This window comes from Coffea eugenioides, chromosome 6 (genome assembly GCF_003713205.1).
Source record: "Coffea eugenioides isolate CCC68of chromosome 6, Ceug_1.0, whole genome shotgun sequence".
In the NCBI taxonomy this organism is placed as follows: Eukaryota; Viridiplantae; Streptophyta; class Magnoliopsida; order Gentianales; family Rubiaceae; genus Coffea; species Coffea eugenioides.
In genome coordinates this window covers 4,441,399-4,461,251 of record NC_040040.1, presented here as the reverse complement: position 1 = coordinate 4,461,251, position 19,853 = coordinate 4,441,399, and the positions used below count along the sequence as shown (strand labels likewise).

At 35.5% G+C, this 19,853-nt stretch overlaps 3 protein-coding genes across 4 annotated transcripts; all 3 read right to left on the bottom strand.

Annotated features, from left to right (window-relative positions):
• Positions 1 to 422: 422 nt before the first annotated feature.
• Positions 423 to 2,447, bottom strand: LOC113775333 (replication protein A 14 kDa subunit B). 2 transcript variants are annotated; one of them, XM_027320163.1, is made up of 3 exons: positions 2,309 to 2,447; positions 1,913 to 2,182; positions 423 to 917 (listed from the first exon to the last, which is right to left on the bottom strand). In XM_027320163.1, exons 2-3 carry the CDS (start codon positions 2,169 to 2,171, stop codon positions 853 to 855), a joined length of 324 nt encoding a protein of 107 aa, XP_027175964.1. In that variant the 5' UTR covers positions 2,172 to 2,182; positions 2,309 to 2,447; the 3' UTR covers positions 423 to 852. The 2 variants fall into 2 exon arrangements, with proteins under 2 accessions (XP_027175964.1, XP_027175965.1); XM_027320164.1 differs by having other exon boundaries at positions 2,318 to 2,447.
• Positions 2,448 to 3,023: 576 nt separating this feature from the next.
• On the bottom strand, positions 3,024 to 8,805 carry LOC113773059 (ABC transporter B family member 29, chloroplastic). Its single transcript, XM_027317581.1, has 10 exons — positions 8,245 to 8,805; positions 7,740 to 7,826; positions 7,522 to 7,629; positions 6,565 to 6,831; positions 5,342 to 5,425; positions 4,974 to 5,190; positions 4,765 to 4,850; positions 3,866 to 4,053; positions 3,497 to 3,626; positions 3,024 to 3,379 (listed from the first exon to the last, which is right to left on the bottom strand). The coding sequence occupies exons 1-10, from the start codon at positions 8,803 to 8,805 to the stop codon at positions 3,203 to 3,205; spliced, it is 1,905 nt and encodes a 634-aa protein (XP_027173382.1). The 3' UTR covers positions 3,024 to 3,202.
• Positions 8,806 to 14,583: 5,778 nt separating this feature from the next.
• Positions 14,584 to 19,789, bottom strand: LOC113776102 (signal recognition particle 54 kDa protein, chloroplastic-like). Its single transcript, XM_027321183.1, has 11 exons — positions 19,552 to 19,789; positions 19,389 to 19,466; positions 18,603 to 18,728; positions 18,419 to 18,521; positions 17,456 to 17,556; positions 16,832 to 16,969; positions 16,598 to 16,741; positions 16,328 to 16,403; positions 15,743 to 15,828; positions 15,505 to 15,630; positions 14,584 to 15,017 (listed from the first exon to the last, which is right to left on the bottom strand). Exons 1-11 carry the CDS (start codon positions 19,777 to 19,779, stop codon positions 14,910 to 14,912), a joined length of 1,314 nt encoding a protein of 437 aa, XP_027176984.1. The 5' UTR covers positions 19,780 to 19,789; the 3' UTR covers positions 14,584 to 14,909.
• Between the last annotated feature and the right edge of the window lie 64 nt (positions 19,790 to 19,853).

Below are 19,853 nucleotides of genomic sequence, written 5' to 3'. Positions count from 1 at the left end.
TGGTTTTTTTTTTTTTTTTTTTGACAAATCAGAGGCTTACCAGGTTAAAATTTTGGGGTCCTATCCTTAATACTTTTCAGCTTTATTATTCTTGATATAGTTGATTGGTAAATTTTATCAATCCCATTTAATTGGCACGTAGAGAAAGATAAATAATTTTATAAGTCGGAGTTTACTCTAATAATCAACTGCGGGCATCTTTTTTCAATATCTGGTTCATTCTTGGCTGACATGTTTGAGGTGTTGACGGAGTACTACCATATTTAGTGAAAATGAGGGGACTAAAGCAAAATAATAAACACGTTCATATTCATACGTTGCCATAGAACACCGTTGTTTTAAAGAAGCTAGTTCTACCTCACTTTGAACCAAAGCATACTTTCACATTTTAATCGGAGCTGTTCAATTTGGCTTATTTTCAATTACTAATGAAACTTCGTTTACAATTTCTGAACAGTTTGATCAAGAACCATCTTCCTTTCAGCAGCCTTGCACAAGCTAACACAAAATTTGCCGCCTAGAATAGGAACAATCGCAATGCCAGTTCCTTACACACTATATCCTTCAAATGATTATATCAGAATTTAAACGAAGCATGACCGCAGAACAATGAACGAGTTTCCCAATAGAGATCTAGCTTTTAGATTTAGGAAAGTAAATTCATCAGGATGCACAAATAAAGCTAAAGCACTAGCAACTGCAGGGTGTAAAAAGTGAGCATCCACCAAAAATAACGCAAAGGTATCAATGATGTCCTGATCCCAGTAGTATCCGAAACCAATCACACGTTCATATACATAGTCACGAAGGTGAAGGTACTCAAAGGATGGCCCTGGATTCCAGCCCGAGCTCTCAAATAAACAAGTGTTTATACTCCCCGTTTGCAAGCTGACAAATATGGTTGTAGCCTTGGGTGTCTGGAAAAACCAAAAAATAAGCAAGATCAGAAACATGAAAGCAAAAGCTTCATTTAAGATTGGGTAGCAACTAGCAACTAGCAACAGCACACATACAAGGTAATCTTTTCGTGCAAGAAAAATGTAGCCGTTTTTAGTTCCGCAAGACATCATAACATACTCATCAGAAGAGTCACGGATCCACCAGCAAAACATGTGGGCTTCAGTGGACAGCAATCCTTTAATATCTACCGCTGATATGCGCTCGAGTATTATCATCATCATGAGCATCAAAATTCAACTAACTGGTGAACCTATTTGGGGCTCTTGAAAGAGTTCTAAAGTTCTAAATCTAGTCCACTTTGATCAGAGTAACCAAGTAAACACTTACTGCCATTATATGGATTCTAAAACGCCTACTCCCTGAAATTTGGAAAACCTTTTTCGTGTTTAATTTTTCATGGTTAACTCCTAATTAACAATTGTACAATAGTTTAATTGTCTGACACGAGAGCTAAGAAAATATTGAAAGTTCCCTACAAGATCCGGCAATAAGCACCTGCCCTTTTCAGATTAGGATAAATTGACTACCAATATTGGCAAAACATAGAAAGATATACCTAGTTACACTTTAGGCTTTTAGGTCCATTTGTGCCCAAAATATAATAGGAACCAGCAAATCTGAAGCCATTGGCAAGAGATGCTCAAGGAGTAAGTTCGCTTAATACGCGAGTCGTTGGCAAACAAAGTCCTAGCAAACCAGTTCCAGCATCAAAGCAATTTAGATTTCAAGGGTCACAAGAACCACTTCAATCTAACAGATCCACGCATAGCCGTACAAATTCAATTACACAAATCATTAACATACAAGCGCCATAAGCAATCAAAAAACCCAAGCCAAGACGAGCAGTCTGCCCCAGAAAACAAGCTACTGAAGATTTTTTTTTTTTTTTTTAAGGAGAGAGAGTGCAAAAGGGAAAAAAATGAAAGAAATGTTAAAAAGTGCAAAATCTTACCAAAAACATCGCCAAAGTTGGTCCAGATATCGGCGCGGACAGACTGATTGCTATCAGCAATACCAATGACTTCAACAAAAGTGGAAAGGGGAGCAGGTGGATGCCCTTTCACGAATATTTGTTGCCCATCTGTTGATTTTCCGGTGACGGTGCCGCTTCCATCGGAGCGTAAGACTTGAATCACGGCTCTTACCCGCTTCCCGACGTGCATCGGGAGTAACTCGCCGTTCACTAATACTGCTGGGCTTGAGGTGTCCATCTCTTCTGTATCTGCAATAATACAAGTATACAACAAAATCAACCACAAACGTCAATCCTTAGAGATGTCCATTTCCATTTAATGAATAAAATCAAAGGGGAAAATCGGGAGAATTTTAAGGGATTGAGATACTTTACTTCCTCAACCTTTTAGGTTTTCGTGGAAATTCCTCGATTCCTAACCTGCGACTCTGCTACAATACTACTGGTAATGGAGTATTTGTTTGTCGCGGTGAGCACTGATAACTACTAGTAATACTCTTTTTTATGTTTCCTGGGCCTTTCCCATTTTTTGTTGGAAATGGCGGCAAGTATTCCCGCCCAGTGATCTGCAAAATAGGACACGGGTCGGATTGAAACCGAACTGGGTAGTAAATAATGAAAGCCTATTTAAACAGGTATCCTGTGATTTGATAATCTAATTAAATTTTTTAAAGTTCGTAGTTACTTATTAAGTTTGGGAATATAATAGGGTAATTAACTATGAAGTTACCGAAAATTTTCACTTTCGTCCTATTCTTCGCATAAACAGTTTTGAGCGTGTATGGTTAGAAGATCATTTAGAAGATCTTTTTTGAAATACATACTGAAACTTTTTTGAAATATTAATAGGGTAAGTAACATTTGAAAGATATATATATACATGTATATACACACACACACACTCTCAATCACACTCTTAATCACAGCGTGATTCATCAGAACAAAATATAGTCCGAGTCTTTTGATCTACGATAAGAAGATTAGTATGATGTCTAAAACGTAAGTTTACAGCAATCAACAAGATTCAAAATACACGTGCGTGCTTTAAACTTCATGAACATTAGTACAATGTTCTAGTAAAACGCAAGTATACAACAAATGAACATGACTGGCACTTGCATTAGGGTCGTAAATCGTAACTACCATTTTCCCTGTACAAAGCCCGAGGATGAATGTCTGTACAAGTGCAAAGCTGATTTTGCAATTGCATGAAGATTATTTAACAATAATATTTGGGTAAATGGATGTTCCGAATTCCCTCTCAAAGCATCATATTACAAGAGCCAATGAAGCCAGTGATGTATGTTGAGCATCTATAAGTGATGACCGACTTAGCTCCTGAAGCTTACCATCATCTAAGAGTAAAATTCTTTGGGCCATAAGAACTGTTTCCAGACGATGTGCAATGACTAGCACCTGCAAACACTCGTAGACGTACATCAGCACCTAAGTGGACAAAAAGTTAAAAAGAAAAGAAAACGAAAAAATCATTCATGCTGCTGCTATGACTATGAGGCGATAAGATGCTGAAAAAGCTAAAGAAATAAATAAAATTGTACTTACGGTACGGTTTTGCATCAGCCGTTCCAGAGCTCGTCTCACTTGCAACTCAGACCTGCTGTCTAAAGCAGAAGTAGCTTCATCCAGAATCAGAATGGAAGGGTTTTGATAAAGTACCCTTGCAATTGCCAGTCTGACATAAAATAATGTTAAATTACTGAAGGTTCTGCAGCAGTTGTGACAATTAAAACCATAGCCAATATGTTTCAGAAGAAAAGAAATTCTAACACTGATAACTCCTCCTAGAATTTTGCTAAAACTCGTCCTATGAGTCACGGGAGAACTTTCCACTTAATGAACCCACGCCATTCTCTATGCCATACCCTGGCAGGGCTAAGAAAGGCTAAAGTACGCTCGCTAAAAAGATGATACCTTTGCTTTTGGCCTCCACTCAGACTTGAGCCCCTAGGTCCAATATTGGTTTGATACCGATCTGGAAGTGTTTCAATGAATTCATCTGCATTTGCAATTCTAGCAGCAAATTCAACCCTCTCCATATCAATGTCAGCCATTAGATCCCTATACCCAATATTTTCAGCAATAGTCCCTGAAAAGAGTGTCTGACAAACAACATAAAATAAAATCAGATCTAGCTACAGAAGCAGTTTTGACACCGTGAGAAATGTTCCATAGATCAAATCATAGCTGTAAATACACGAGGTTGGCATGCATTTTTCAATTGGTCTTTGTTAGGATAAAATAATAGAAGACATATCATCCACATTTCTCTGATGTTCAACTAAATATCTAGAGGAATGTCAGCAATCCAGCTTTCTCATCATTCTTAACTAGGATTTTCAAAAGTACAAAGCCTCATTATTTTCTTTCATCCCAGTTAGCAGTGTTTTTCAAGGTTAAAACATGGAGCTCCATAAGAAAATGAAGAATGGAATGACACTGGTCTTCAGGACGACTTCTCAGCATTCCCAACTTTTCAAAGCTACTAAAACTCTATCATCCTATAAATCAAAGCTCTCTAGTGTGTCATATTTGATGCTATGCATATCCCATTCCCAAGACTAAAACTCTATCATCCTATGGTTGATGTTTTCATCAACTGCAGACAGAAGATGTAACAACAGATGAATCTTAAACACATTACATGCAAAATACTCATTTAATAATCCCCTAAACTGAATAAAAATTTTCACACAATATTTGGACTGTTTCTCACCGAAGCAGCACCAAACTGAAAGGATACCTCAAACCAAAGTAAGACTAGAATTAAACAAACGTGAAGAACATAACTAGATTAGTATCTTGCCACTCACTACATCTTGAGAGACGAGACCAACATGCCTCCTTAGATTTTCCAGTCGTATATTTCGAATATCATGGCCATCCATAAGTATGACACCTGTCAATAGAAAATAAGTAAGCTCCTCTACACAATAGGAAAGATGGGTATAGTGATCATAAACAAGGATCAAAGGCCAATTGAGAATGTGAAAGCATATGTTGAAATGACAACACAACTTACCACAAACAGGATCATACAAGCGAAGAAGAAGTTTTGCAACAGTAGTCTTTCCTCCTCCTGATGGCCCAACAAGAGCTACAATCTCTCCGGCTTTGATCCGAAGATCCACACCATTCAAAACAAATTGTGTACTATCTTCATATCTAAAAGAGACACCAGAAAATTTTACTTCTCCATGAACTTGGTCTAATTCAACTGAATCTGGCTGCTCAATCACCTAAAACGCAAAAAATTGAATAAATAGCTTGTTGCACAAATAAAGAGTGATGCTGCCAGGGCTGACAGGTGGTATATTCTCCACACCCACCCCCCAACCAGAAAAAGAGGAAGATCCTATCCAAATAGAAAGTAGTTAAATGATTTAAAACCTGAGGTATAAACCTTGTCAAAGTAAACAAGCGCTCTACTGCTGGCTCTCCTTGCTTTAATTCATTGTATGCTTTACCCACACCCTGCATAATCCTGTAAACTTAGATTTATACTCTAAGATAGCTCCACATATTCTAACAATGATATAAATACGGAGGATCACAAAAATATGGAGAAATAGATGTGAAAGAACATTCAGGCATTAGAAAGATGCGCAAAATAAAGACCTGAACTATTTCCATCATCTTCACACAAAAAATGCATAATTTAGGTAGGACAAGAAATTAGCTAGGTGTAATCACATGGCACATTATATCATCTCTATATTAACAACTAAAACTACCAGTTGATGAATATAGAACTGCAAATTTGCAGCAGCACTGGAAGGATGATAACAACCATATCTCCTGCAGTATCTAATATCCCATCAACTATGAAACAGTGCATTGTCAGTCCCAAGGAAAATTGAGTTTTGGAACCTGTTCTCTCATGGTTCTCATGACAAATTGACAACCTAGGAATTTAATAGATATTAAATTAAGTTCAATGCAATTATTGATACCAAGTATAAAACCAATTAAGGAACAGTTGCAGAAAATGTTCATGTACCAGAAATGTCAGCCCTGAAACCTCAAAATGCATTAATTTGTTGAGAGTCAACCAGTAAAAAATTATGAGCACCATGCTTGCAAACGATCATATCTACACAGATGCATACTGACAACAGAGCCAAGAATGATTGTAAAAGATTATTTAGCAATGCGCCATCTACTGCATCATGACCTTTTTCCCCCTTTTTGGCTTTGTTTAGCTGTGTCATGACCTTATTCCCTTAAATGAAATATTATTAAAAAAAAATGCAGCAGAACTAATCAATATCAATCCCTCATACATGGTGTCAACAACTAAGGGGTAACAAATACAAAGTTGTTGGTACAAATCCATCATTTATCACTTAGTTCAAACAATAGTAAGAGATGAAAACTGTACCAACTTTTGTCCTTCATCAGGGAGAGAAACTCATAACCTTCTAGGGATAAAATTCTAATGCAAGTAATTGGGATTTCAGAAGTAACCAAAACTTCGTCATATCCAAAATTGTAAAACTATGTGAAGACATCCAATGAAAGCAGGTGTATAACTCATAAAGAACCAGACACTTACATGAGGAGAAAATACTACTAACATGTAAAATGCTTCACAACATTGAAGAAAATGTTACCTGAATCGGCTCGATCAACAGGTACAATGATGTTATGAAAGAAACAATTGCAGAACAATCAAATGAACCTCTTGAAGCTACCACTGAGCCAGCACAAATTGTGAACAACAGCCCAAAATAAAAGATCTGTATTATATGTGGAATTAAGGCCTTCATTTTCTTCTTGTCTAAACACGCAGAGCAGTCAGTGGAAGCAAGCAACTGAAACCTGATATTTTCGCAGAGTTCTGCATTATTTGCCTTCACAAAAAGAATTGAAGGCAGAACCTATTTTGAACAACGAACAGAATTACACAGTTATCCTAAGCACGTAATAAAAAAATATATAGCCAGTAAATTATACAATCACAAAAACTGAGGAAAGGCTAATTGCCAAAGAAGGCTTTGAGGCACCACAACTTGACTTTAAAAATGCCATAACTGGTAATCAAGATGTAACAAAGGAAAGACCAACATGCATAAGTAAAGCTGATCCAAAAATGTGATGCACATGATAGGCAGAGAAAAAATATATCAAGAATGCACGTGTCCAAAAAATTACGAATACATTTCCTTTGTGCTCTTTCAGGAAACAGCATAGACCTGGCCAAAGGCCAAGGAACAAATCTCTTGCAGTTAAGGCAAATTCTGGTAATCAGTTGTGAAAGCTTTATCAAGGCTTAATACAATGAGAAGGCATAATACAATAGTTCAAAGTTTTGCGGAGTAAGTTAAGATGCCTCACAACTCCCAAGAAACAGCTCATGACTGACAAAACAGATAGCTCCACTCGCTCCACATGAAGAGAAAATAGTGCTGATTTTTACAAGCAAACAAGACAACACAGTGTTTCTTATACCCATCCATCATGAACTCAAATTTTCAAGATAGAGGAATCAACATAGTCATTAACGTGTATACCAGCCAAATTAAACCATTAACGTGTATGAAACGTATGCCAGCCAAATTATACCATACCTCATTCAAATAGGCCGAGAGAGAAGCAACACTAAGATGCGCTCTATTAGATATCTCACGAAGATTTTCACCAAGGCATCCAACCATAAGAGCCATAACTGGAATCACCTTCAAGAAATGCCATAGATTTGACAGTGCAATCGGATGCTCCATTAAAACACACACATAGAAAACCACAAAACAGGAGAACAAAAACTTATAACCTATCATTTCCTCACCAAAGCCGAAATCAAGGAGAGTACAGGGCTAATGACCAGCATCTGAGTACCCATTGTTAATAACTGCAAGGTGCTGGGCACAATGGTCTGCCAAAATAAGTAGAGAAACAAATTATATTATAGAGCAATATATCCAACAGCCTTAAAAGTACACTTAGCAAACCATAAAGGCAAAGTTTTCACACAGCTGATGGCCACCAAAAAAATTGCATTGAAAATAATCACGAATCAAGCTAGTTGACTCAAAAAGAGCTTGTTCCAGATCAATCTATCACATGGTCAAACAAAACTCGAACAAGATTTTACTGGTTTTAGCCTTTTTTTTTTTAGCTGCAGTCAGCCTCAGCTCCAGTTTCCAAAAGCTTAGAAGTTACACTACATACATCAAGCAGTTGAGCACGACTCTGGCTTGGCTAGATAAAAGCTTGTCCAGATTTAGTTCAAATAATGATCAAGCCAATCCCGATCCAATAAAAAGAAGTATAGCGGGAAAAGGGACACTCACGTTTAAGAAGGAATAAATAGTATCCGCTACGTCTGCGGACTCAGCTGTGATCCGATAAGCTATATCCCCGGCAGAAACTCCATTTTTACCTTCAAAAAACCCTAAATCTCTCTCTAAAACTCGACGGTATACAGACACCCTGATATTATACACACAGTTGAGAGCGGCGTCCCACAGGAACGCCTGCTGCAAGTAACTCGAGATAATTCTTACAAGCACGAGAACACCCAAAATTAAACCCTGGTCTCGCAGCGTCACGGCATCTAAAGTGGTCAAGACAGCGGATAATCTGCCCGCCTTGGGTACGATTTGGGATAGAGAGTAGACTGAAATGGCGCTGCAGAGCCAACCATAGAGGACGGGTTGCCATTGGGCTTGGAGGTAGGGTTTGAGGGGGTACAGACGGGCAAGTGTATGTGGTGTAGAGTTGAGGTTGGCCCCGGGAGTAGAGGATTTGAGACAGGACGGAATAATGCAGCGGTGGCGACTGAGTTGGAGGTGGTGGAGGGAAGGGGAGTAGGAGTAATAAACTGGCGGTGTAAGTTGAAACAATAGCGCCATACCGTAATTTGACGGCAAAGTACTTACTACTAAGTAAAATAATGGGATAATTTCAGAAACCTCCCCTGAGGTTTCTGACAATTTCACTGACCTCCCCTGAGGTTTCCACAATTACACTGACCTCCCCTGGCAGAACTTGGGACCCAATTGCTGACATCATATAATGCAAAATTACTATTATACCCAAGACATTTTGTGTTATTATAGGACTAAAATATGATAAGGCATATGGTGTTTTTGGATAGTATTGGATTGCATTTCTATTTATTTAATGTATGGTTATGAAATTTGTAATGATATTACTCTTGGATTGCAGTTTTGGTTTGCACCTTATTACTGTTAATGTTTTATAAATGACTGTTTTAGTTCTTGGATTACACCTTACCTCCAAAATTTGGGAATTTACCCAAATTTTCCATTTTCTAATATTCCTACAAATATGCAAAATTATGCATATCCCTCAAATCTACCCAATATTAATGTTTTGTTAAACTCTAAATAACAAAAATATGAAATATAATATTTAAATATATTTTAATACACACAAGTTGGACGGGTAACTAGTGTGTCAGAGAGTTGCCATAATCTCCTTAAACCCGCATGCGGGTTTAAAGAGTATTCGGATATTCTCATATGCACCTATGCAAATCGAACCAACCGGATATCTTATCCGTATCCCATTTTTTAAAATAAAAATCTTATAAATTTGAAAAATAAAATCAAATTTAGATGTATTAGGGTTTTAAAAATATTATATAAGTGATAAAAATTTTATAAATTGTAAAAATAAAATCAAATTTAAATAATTAAATGTTATATTTGCATAAGAAATAATACAATAATCATAATAATGATAATACAATAATATTGGTGTAATAAAACTGCCATTAATTTAAATATTTACTTATAATGCCCAAAGAGCCTAATTACCAATTTTTTCTTCTCGCGCTCAAATATAACATTAACCCGCATGCGAGCTAACCTTGAAATAGAAAAAACACAGAATCCCGCTTGCGGGTTTCAACGTTATTATGCAGGCGGGATTTTAACCTGCTTGCTTGTGAACATGTACCACATTGCTTTGAATTTTTGTGACAAGAGGAAAGCTTTGTCTGATGAATGTATTTGTGAAATGACCTGAGTGGTGGTAGATGGGTTAATTGGGTCGGTTGCGTTACCCAATTGTTTATATCCATAAGTAAAATTTTATGATTCCCATACCCATCCCCTCACTTTTTCTTATTTATTTCTGATTTTTATTAGTTTTCATTAATTCACTAATATAACTTGTACACCTACCTTAAGGGCATTTATGGGAACAAAATTTCCTCTCTTTCCTGAAAACACTTTTTTATGTTTACTTTTGTGGTCATGGGCTGATTTTGTTACAAAATCAGAAACCTCAAGGGAGGTTAGTGTAATTGTGGAAACCTCAGGGGAGGTCAGTGAAATTGTCAGAAACCTCAGGGGAGGTTTCTGAAATTATCCCTAAAATAATACGTTAGTACTACTCTGGTGGAAGCAAACGCCGACGTTTTATAATGACCTTCGCACTTTGGAAATTCTTTAGGCTTGTTTGGGAGGCTTTGATTCATGATCATCGGAGAACAAATCCGAGAAATAATTCGCTCAATATATATGATGGATTCTTATTAGAACACTAATAAGGTTTCTGAAAGTGCGGCTGTATTTGATAATTTTTTCAGCTAGTAATTGTGATTACCAATGGAAATGCTTAATCTCATGTCGAGATAATATAATCCACACATTCTCTTTATATATTGATAAGAATATGATAGATTAGTCAATAAGAATGATATCATTTCATGTTTTCTTCCACAATGCAACTAACAACTCGCGAGACCTATATAATTAAAGATTAATCTTCATATACTAACAGTGGTGTTTTGACCCGTGCTATGCACGGGATTATATTTCAAATCAAAATAATATTGTATATATTTATATATTATGGTACAGAATAATAAATATATATATACTAAAAATTTTAAAGAAGTGATGCTTAATATTTTGAAAAAAAAAAAATCTATAATGATTTACATGATAAAAGAATTGTTAACGCATTTAAGGAGAGGGTTAGGTTGGGTGGTAAGGTGAGAAGAGTTTTCTTAAAAAAAATCAATTTATCAATATCCGATAAAACATATTATGTTATACTCATATATCAATACTTATAATATAAAAAAATAAATTATAACCAATTTATCTTCTTCCATTTTTAGAAAAAAAATCTTTCTCCTATCTTGTGCCCCTATAATTGTTGAATGCATTTAGATTAGCATTTTTCATAAACTTTAACGTATATTTTAAAAAAAAATCTCTTAATATGTGTTTTTAGAATTCTCAAAATTATTAAAAATCACCATCATTTCTCTCTTCCCTTATCCGATACCTAGTATCATATGTCTTCTACAACTTTCATATCTTCTATCATGGTACCACTCTCTCTATTATTATTTTTTTGGCATCTCGATCATATTCCTGCAATCCCCCTTATTATTCTCTCCCTTCTCTGCCCATCCTTGTAATCCATATTTCTTTTTCAACCTTTCCTGCCACTTTTCAACTTCTCACCATTTTCTTCCTTCTCTCCCCCCCTATACCTAACCTCTAAATTCATATTCCTGCAACCTAATATATTTAACTTTACCTATCATAATGAAAATATAAATTTGAAAATTGATTACAATGGTTGCAATTATTAGTATCTAATAATGGGAATGAAAAACTGATAATATCTATAATATCCTCAAGTACTACAATCAATATATATATATTTAACATAGCAAATACATATTTACATATGAAGACAGCAATAAGAATACATAAATAATTAATGATATCAAAAGTTATCCTTAGTGTTTGGGTTTTGCACTCTTATTCAAATCTAATGTCAAATTTGGGCCAGATATATACAAATTAAGTAGTATTTTAGGGTTGAATGTTCTATATCTTTATCTTAAACTATAATGTTACTTTTTTAAAAATTTTTGGTAAAATTGGTGTTGTTATTATCATTATTTTTTTTTATCAAAAATGAATATTTCAAAAAAAAATTCCACGTTAAAAGGCTAGTAGTACTTTGTTTTTTATTTAGTGATTTCATAATTTGGATTTCACGAATGGTACCATTCTTGATTTTTTAAATCCATGACATTATTTCATGAATATTTTTTATTTAATTTTACCCTTTTACTTAGGATTACTAAGTTAAAAGATAAAATATTGTCATTTACTTTTTTACTTTTACTAAGTTTGGCAATGCTTTCTTTTTATTTACCCTCCCACTAATAAACTTCAAACCAAATTCCTATATAAGTGGGGTCACTACTTTTTTAAATTAGAAAGGCATGGAAGCCACTTCTTACTTAAGAAAATATTATTTGCACTCCATTTTTTATTATTTACAATTCCACTATTTGTTTTATCATATAGTATAATTAATGAAAATTATATAACCAAAATGATTATTGAAGTGTGAATAACAAAAATGGAGTGTAAATAATCTTACTTATTTAAATTAATAAGAAAGCATGAAAAGATGTTATATTTGTTATCTTTTCTTATGGTCTTATAGAAGTTTTAATTGTTGTAGAATCATAAATACCGCAAGACAATCGGAAACGTGATGGGTTGAAGTTCAAATAGGATACCATGCACATTAACCAACAATTTGAAATGAAATGATTTTAAAAGGTAACCAATAATTTCAAATGTGAAGAGTAGATGTGGAAGTTGAGAGGAATATATTTTATAAATTAAATTAAATGTGAAATGCTAGAAAAATGGAATTGGTAGTGGAAAGATGCGTGGAGGCTTGTTGCTAAAAATCCCTTCTCAAATTTATATAGATATAGATATAGATATGCATAATACATAATCTGAATTTGAATTTAAAATTCAAATTCTGCGTATATATCGTATATCCAATCGTGATAGTGTATACACCGTAAGATTTACTATATAATTAATGTTAAAAGTAAATAGGATGCTACACTTTGCTTGCATAGGTTTCGCGAGTTGTAAAACTACTACTATTAATTACAGTAATAAATAGGAAATCTTTTCAGATAAGAGAAAAGTCTGAACATGAGACATTAAACATGGATTGTTATTTCTTCGAGTCAAATGTTATAAGCAACTCTTGGGTAATCAGGCGTTGTCATCTCAACCCCAAAGAACTGTTAGAAAGGAAACAATAATGGTTCCACCAAAGAACACCAGAAACAAAACAAAATTTGCTTAATCTTACAAAGAGAATAGCAAAGAAGAAAAAAGGGTATTTTCAAAATAAAACAAAAATTGACAACAATAGCCAAAGAAGAATAAGAACAAAAATTTTGTCCAAGATATTCATGGAACATTTAGTATCATTTCTCTTTTAACTTTTTGACTATGGCGAACACAGCTCCAGCCAGAGCTACAACAATTCCTGAAACAAGGATAGCTGATTTAATTGTATCCAATGCATCTTTCTTCTCATTTTCCTTTTTCTCTGCTGCTTCAATTTGTTCCTGACAACATTGCAGCATTGTAAGTAAGTTAAACAGCAACAATCAAATGCAAAGCAATCAACTAATATTGAGAGCAGCTTGTGTACATGATTCCACAAAAACTACTTTGGACTCGCTCAAACCATCATATCTGCATTCTAAAGTCAGGAAACTGACATCTGCACTGCAGGCTTGGATTTCGGAAACATTACCTTAATCTGCAAAGAGGTAGCAACTTCTGAGGAGACGGGATCGACCTCGAAGTTCTTGTTTTCTCCTGGGTTTAACTCCTTTTCAGCGTCAGCAGCCGGAAATGCGTCTCCAGGGCTTGCCATTTTCTGTCAGGATTACAGTATATTTGTTGATTCGGGAAACAAATAATATACTACTATTTGCTTCCAGTCTTTCTCTATATTTCCTCCTCTTGTAGCTTGTCTTGACTCTTGATCGTTAATGGGAAGGAGAATGGGGAAGGAAGAGAGCTAGGCTGATAGCATTTGGATTTCCAGAATTGGAAGCAAAGATAAATTGGCCAAACACTTGTCAGTAGTCCTACAAATGCTATCGTGAAAAAGGATCTCAACTACCGCTTCACCAAACCCAATAATAAAAAATAAAAAATAAAAATAAAAAAACTGCCACTTCACCGTTCTTGCTTTCAACTGCCCCGACAAAACAGGTGCTGCTTATCAACCTTGGACCTCCAATTTCCCAAATCACCCTCGATCACTACTCCTGCTCTGCTGTGCGATTTCTTTTTCTTCCTTTTTTTTTTTTTTGGCCCTCCACTTTTTTTAACGCAAAATGGGATTTCATAAAAATGCTATGGTCAGCCATGTATATATATATATATATATATATATATATATATACGTTGGTTGTCTTGATGTTTTTGCTTTCTTATATTTCCATGATTCGTCTGACAATATTTAAATCCATGGACTTTTCTTTGCTACATAGATATTGTTCCTTAGACCCAAGAAGACAGGAGCAAGAAAAGCGTGAGGAAGTTAAGTAGTAATGGTTACTTTAAATTCTGTTTGGATTGAAAGAAAGCTACACACTGAAGTATCATGATAATCATTAACTATCGATTTTTCCCTTAATTTTATTTTATCAAATAAGCATCCACAAGAAAGTAATTTTGTTCCTCTACCTCAGTTTCCTTAGTTAGCTCTTTAATCTATTTATATATATAGCCGGTATCATATAGGGATAAGTGAAATTTATTGGGAGACACATGAAGAATATTTGTACATCAAAGTCATGAAACACAAATCTAGGCTTTCCGTTCGTGCAAGTATATCAAACAAAATTACTGCGTCTCCGAAAGGCCACAGAGATAAGTCATGTCATAAGCACTTTCACCCGAAAAAACTAATCTCTGCTGCCCCCCCAGCCTTCCCCGTTCGACGACCCCCCTGCCTCCCAAAAAAATAAAAAGAGGCAGTAAGCTTTCTCTTTCAAAGGAAAATTTTCTAAACCTCTGCCTTCTGGTGTCAACTGGAGAACACAGATGGAATATGTTAACTGGTCCAACTGCCCAATGGCAGGCACCTTGCCACTGTAATTGGTTTGAAAAATTGGCTCTCACTTCTTGGCTCCAAAACCTCGAGGGCCTGGTCTTGATGATGCTGAGTCAGCAAACTGTCTCCTTGACTCTGATCTTCTCTTCCTCCTAGCAGTACCAGGAGGAGCCTGATGTAAGAAAGGCACAGAAACAGAGTTCCAAACGTGTTAGGTTCATTAACAAAAGAATGGAGTTGTCAATGAATCAGCAGCTACATTACATGTTAGCTTTGATGCATTCCGAGAATAAAACAGTGATGCAACTTTGGTGACAACTGTAGAGCATCGATCAACATAAATGTTTATTGGAAAAACACTTAATATTCAGATAGGATGTGACCAGATAGATGCTAGTATGATACAAAAGTTTTTTCTTGAACCACATTGGAGAATCTGAATAGAATATTGGGTTCTCGCAACAAACAACGAAATGGGAGATACTCGGTTCCAGTTAGAGTAGGATCAAGCTAGACTATGAATAAAAAATCAAGTTCAGGATAAAGCAGGAGTAGAGTTTGAATGATGCATGAATTAACTTGTTTTGTCTATTCCAGCTCTTCTGAGAAGTTTGTACATGAAGAGATGGCACATGCAAATGAGACAGATACATATGCACCTTCTGTTCAGCTTTCATTGCCTCCTCAAGATTGCTCAATGCAGGAATAGATCCACCTTCCATTACGCCCATGAGATTCTTCATACGTACACGCATTTGGAAAAGTTGAGCAACAAGTTGACTCACCTAAAAGTTTTACCCAAAACTATATTAGGCAATGATGCTGCATACCTGCAGAGAAAAGATAATAAAAGTTTTGTTTTGGGCTGTCGATGAACCACCACAGGACTCCATATACCTGTTGCTCTGTTTTTCCGGAATCTTGTGCAACCCGTTTCCTCCTTGCAGGTGATTCTGCCAACAGTTCTGGTTTCTCCCTTTCCTCTGCAAGTTATCAGGTTAGCTTAGCTGACAAAAGGGAATATGTATAAAGCATCCTATGTTTATTCTAAAATTATGACTAATAACTAAAAAAGAAAGTAAAAACAGAACTCATTTTGATCATGCAAGAAAGAAAGAGTGTGTGCACTGAATCAGAACACATTCAAAAAGACATTCTGAAGCCGGGTTAGACAAAAGAAGAATCTGTCTTCCTAGTTCACATAGCAATAAACCTAAAACTTTCTCTTAAGTACATACAATTGTAACCAAGGAACACATGAGCCCTCAAAGAAAAAGCCAATTTTTACCATGTAATGTATCAGAGTCACTATATATGAATAAATTGTTAATGTCCTACTTTGAACAAGTAAATAAGAAGTTGAAAATATGTGATAGAAAGGTGAAGACATGCTAATTGGTAGGAATCAGAGGAAAGACGAAAGAATCAAGTATAAGATTGCTTCACAAGATTGTAGAGATTCCCAACAAGACTTGATTAGACCTGGGGTCATTGCTTCAATCATTGCCTCCATTATCTTCAAATTCTTCTCTGCCTCTCGAATTTGTGCTGGTGTAACCTGTTTGTCCATCAATGAAATATCCATTCATCAGAAGCACTTAACCAAACTAAATTAAGTATCCAAAATTTCAACTTGTTGATCCACAACTCTGGAAACATGAGCTATCTAAATTTCTCTACACTTACGGAAAACAAAAAGAACATGATTATATTTTTAAACAAGCAAACTACAAGAAGAAGAAGAATTTATACCTTCCCCATGCCAGGTATCATTCCAATTACACGAGACATGGAACCCATCTGTGCAACTGCACGGGTTTGCTTCAGGAAGTCATTGAAATCAAATTTAGCACTCATGATCTTCTTCTGCAATTCTTCAGCATCTTCTTGGCGCATCTGTTGAGTGTTGGAAAAAAGGCATAAATGATCTTGCGATTCCACAGGATAAAAGGAGCAATTAAGTAGAAGCAAATTAGTTGCACTCACAACTTCTTGAGCCTTCTCGACAAATGATAGAACATCCCCCATTCCTAAGATACGTCCTGCCATACGGTCAGGATAGAAAGGCTCAAGATCCTCGATCCTCTCCCCTCTTCCAACAAGCTTGATTGGCTTTCCAGATACCTGTGATTTGTTTAAGTATTATATGCCACCAATTTCTTTTCATTATCAAGAATAATTAAAGTTTTAGGTGATTTATCCTTTTTTAATTTGTTGGGAAAAGGTGCACTGACTAATCTTTTGAAGACTTCATACGTCAAAAACCATTTGTTACTATATTACAAATTCATCCCATTCCAACTATAATGACCTAAAATATTAGGCCTCAAAGGGTTGATGGTAATCAAAAGCAGAATGTCATATCACAATTTTCATGCTGTAGAAGATGTTGAAGCAAAATGACATTCTATTACAATGTTTTTAATTCATCCTATAAAGAAAAACCACGAATGGCTGCACTATTTATTCGAAAAAGAAATCATGAAAATGCACTCTTAATATCTGGGCAAAGTAGTTTGAGGAAATTCCAACTTTACTTCTTTAAAATGAGGAATGGGAAAGCCAGGGGAAACATCATAAACATAAGGTCACTCCTATAAAAGGCAGTACCTCTTTCACACTCAAAGCTGCTCCGCCTCTGGAATCTCCATCCAGTTTAGTTAAAATGGCACCAGTGATTCCAATTTCAAGATTGAAAGTTGTGACCAAAGCTATAGTTATTGCAAAAAACTACAGTGAGAAATAACTCTCAAAATATCCAAAAGGAATCTCATTTTCCACATTAAATTTGTAAATTATACTTATACATCTATAATTCCAAATAGACATGAATGCACACTAACTAGCAGATAATTGCATTAGTTACTAAGTTTCAATAATCCATGGTTCCAAACATCTTTTTGCTAAACGAAAAAAATATCAGATTGTTTTTTTTTCAAGAAAAAAAATATTTGAGATGATATAACTAAGAGATTCACTCTGTTGAAGCCATACTTTTTTAAAAAGATTCTTGCACTCATAAAAAAAAGGAAAAAGAAAAAAAAGGCACATGTTTTTCTCATAGCAAGACAAAATGCATATTACATTTCTTGAACTGACAAGATGCGTGAATATTATGCAAATGTACCAAACTCGGATATACAGGTCATGGTTCTGCATTGCTGAACATGAACCATGAGAAAGGGCATCTTGTACAAAGCCACATAGTTGAGATGACCAGAGGACAATCAAGTAAATGACTAGAACAGCAACCTGATGTGGTACAGCAGATTGCTAAGCGTATTGGAAAGGGAAAAACAATTCTTTTGCTCTTAGTGATGCTAAAGGGATCAGCGTTATCAATGCGAAAGCTTTATCTTTTATTGTCTACATTTATCATTAGCCATTCTTAGGACAGGCATTCTTGTAATCAACCACAAGAAGCAACTTAGCTCCGATAACAAGCAATGTACATTTCACATTGAAATCAAAGAGGTGAAAGGTTACTTTAATCTACCTAGTAAGAAAATGACAATGAATACCCTCAAAGTTATTACAGATGTTAAGAATTTTAACAGATACAAGTACAAATACCTGCAGCTTCTTGGCCAGTCATTGCATCTACAACAAGTAAGACTTCTGTAGGATTTAATACCCGTTTCACTTCTTTCAATTCATCCATCATCACTTTATCTATCTGATGAAAGAGAAATCTTAAGACATCCTAATTCATAGACAGTAAAATAATCTTCAAATTCTTTGTAGCGTAGATTGTTACCTGAAACCTTCCAGCTGTATCCATAATAACCACATTGACATTCTTCTTTCTGGCCTCTTCTAAACCTTTTCGTGCTATCTCAGCAGGTTTGATCTCAGTTCCTGCTGAATAAACAGGCATGCCAACCTATTCCAAATTTTAAAGAGTTTGCAAATGAGGTGAAATCAGTCGGAAGCATAAAATATTGTGTTGCAGACGGGGGAAAAATGACATTGGGAAATGCATTTCACCCATTTACCAACAACATGCAAGGGATCACTGTGAAACATGAAAGAACCTTGATGAATGACATATCTTTCTAGGCCCTCTTATGTATGAAATTAAAGATCAAATTCTAGTTTATACTAATAAAGAAAGACTGGGCATAACTCTTTGAATTGTAAATTTTCTAACTCTATTAACAGTTACATTACTAGCAAACTCCAAATTGAAACCTGAGCTAATAGTCAAGTTAAATCAATAATTGTATCCAAATAATGCTCCTCATAATATGTTGCTTTTTTACTCATTGACAGCAAGTAACAGATATGGTTTGGCCCTGGTTTTGCTCTTATGGTGCTACAAACATATCAACCCATAGGAAGTATTTTATGTAAACATATCAAGGAGTGGAGAATTTCTAGGCACTGTGTAATAAGGAACTTAACAACTGGGAGACTTACAATTAGGAAACAGAGTAAGTAGCAAGGTTTTTGAAGTGCAACTTAATATTATTTTTGGGATAAAAATTTAAAAAGAAGGGAAACCTAAGTAAGATTTGTCATGACTAGGTAAAAAATTTGATACCTGTTCACCTAAAATGACAAGTTGGTCTATTGCAGCAGGCCTGTACACATCTCCAGCGATAAGCATGCAACTCTTTCCCTGCACTTTATGAAACCATAGCTTCATCAAGTCCATGTAAATCTACCTAATGCAGAGACGAGAGAGAGAGAGACAGAGAGAGTACCTGCTTTTTGAGATATAAAGCTAACTTTGCACTAACAGTTGTCTTTCCAACACCTTGTAGACCAGCCAATAAAATTACAGTTGGCCCAGTTTTTGCAAACACTAGCTCAGAAACCTCTCCTCCCATAAGTTTTACTAGCTCATCATTCACAATCTGCATTGACAAGTAATTACTTACACATGGATGTACAGCCAAAAAGGGAAAAAAATAACCAAAGAGAAGCACCATAGCAGACAAGTATTTTTATTCCAATCATCCACGCGTATTTGAATTTGGTCTACATCCTTGAGTTGGCATGACAA

Coding starts and splice junctions, on each gene's coding strand:
- LOC113775333 (XM_027320163.1), bottom strand. CDS start 2,171: ATGGACACCTCAAGCCCAGCAGTATTAGTGAACGGCGAGTTACTCCCG. Junction 918..1,912: donor CAACTTTGGCGATGTTTTTG/GTAAGATTTTGC, acceptor TGGTTTTTCCAG/ACACCCAAGGCTACAACCAT.
- LOC113773059 (XM_027317581.1), bottom strand. CDS start 8,805: ATGGCGCTATTGTTTCAACTTACACCGCCAGTTTATTACTCCTACTCC. Junction 7,630..7,739: donor TCTCCTTGATTTCGGCTTTG/GTGAGGAAATGA, acceptor CATTTCTTGAAG/GTGATTCCAGTTATGGCTCT. Junction 3,380..3,496: donor GGCTGATGCAAAACCGTACC/GTAAGTACAATT, acceptor TTGTCCACTTAG/GTGCTGATGTACGTCTACGA.
- LOC113776102 (XM_027321183.1), bottom strand. CDS start 19,779: ATGGTGCTTCTCTTTGGTTATTTTTTTCCCTTTTTGGCTGTACATCCA. Junction 17,557..18,418: donor GACTGGCCAAGAAGCTGCAG/GTATTTGTACTT, acceptor CAATAACTATAG/CTTTGGTCACAACTTTCAAT. Junction 16,742..16,831: donor TCGAGAAGGCTCAAGAAGTT/GTGAGTGCAACT, acceptor AACACTCAACAG/ATGCGCCAAGAAGATGCTGA.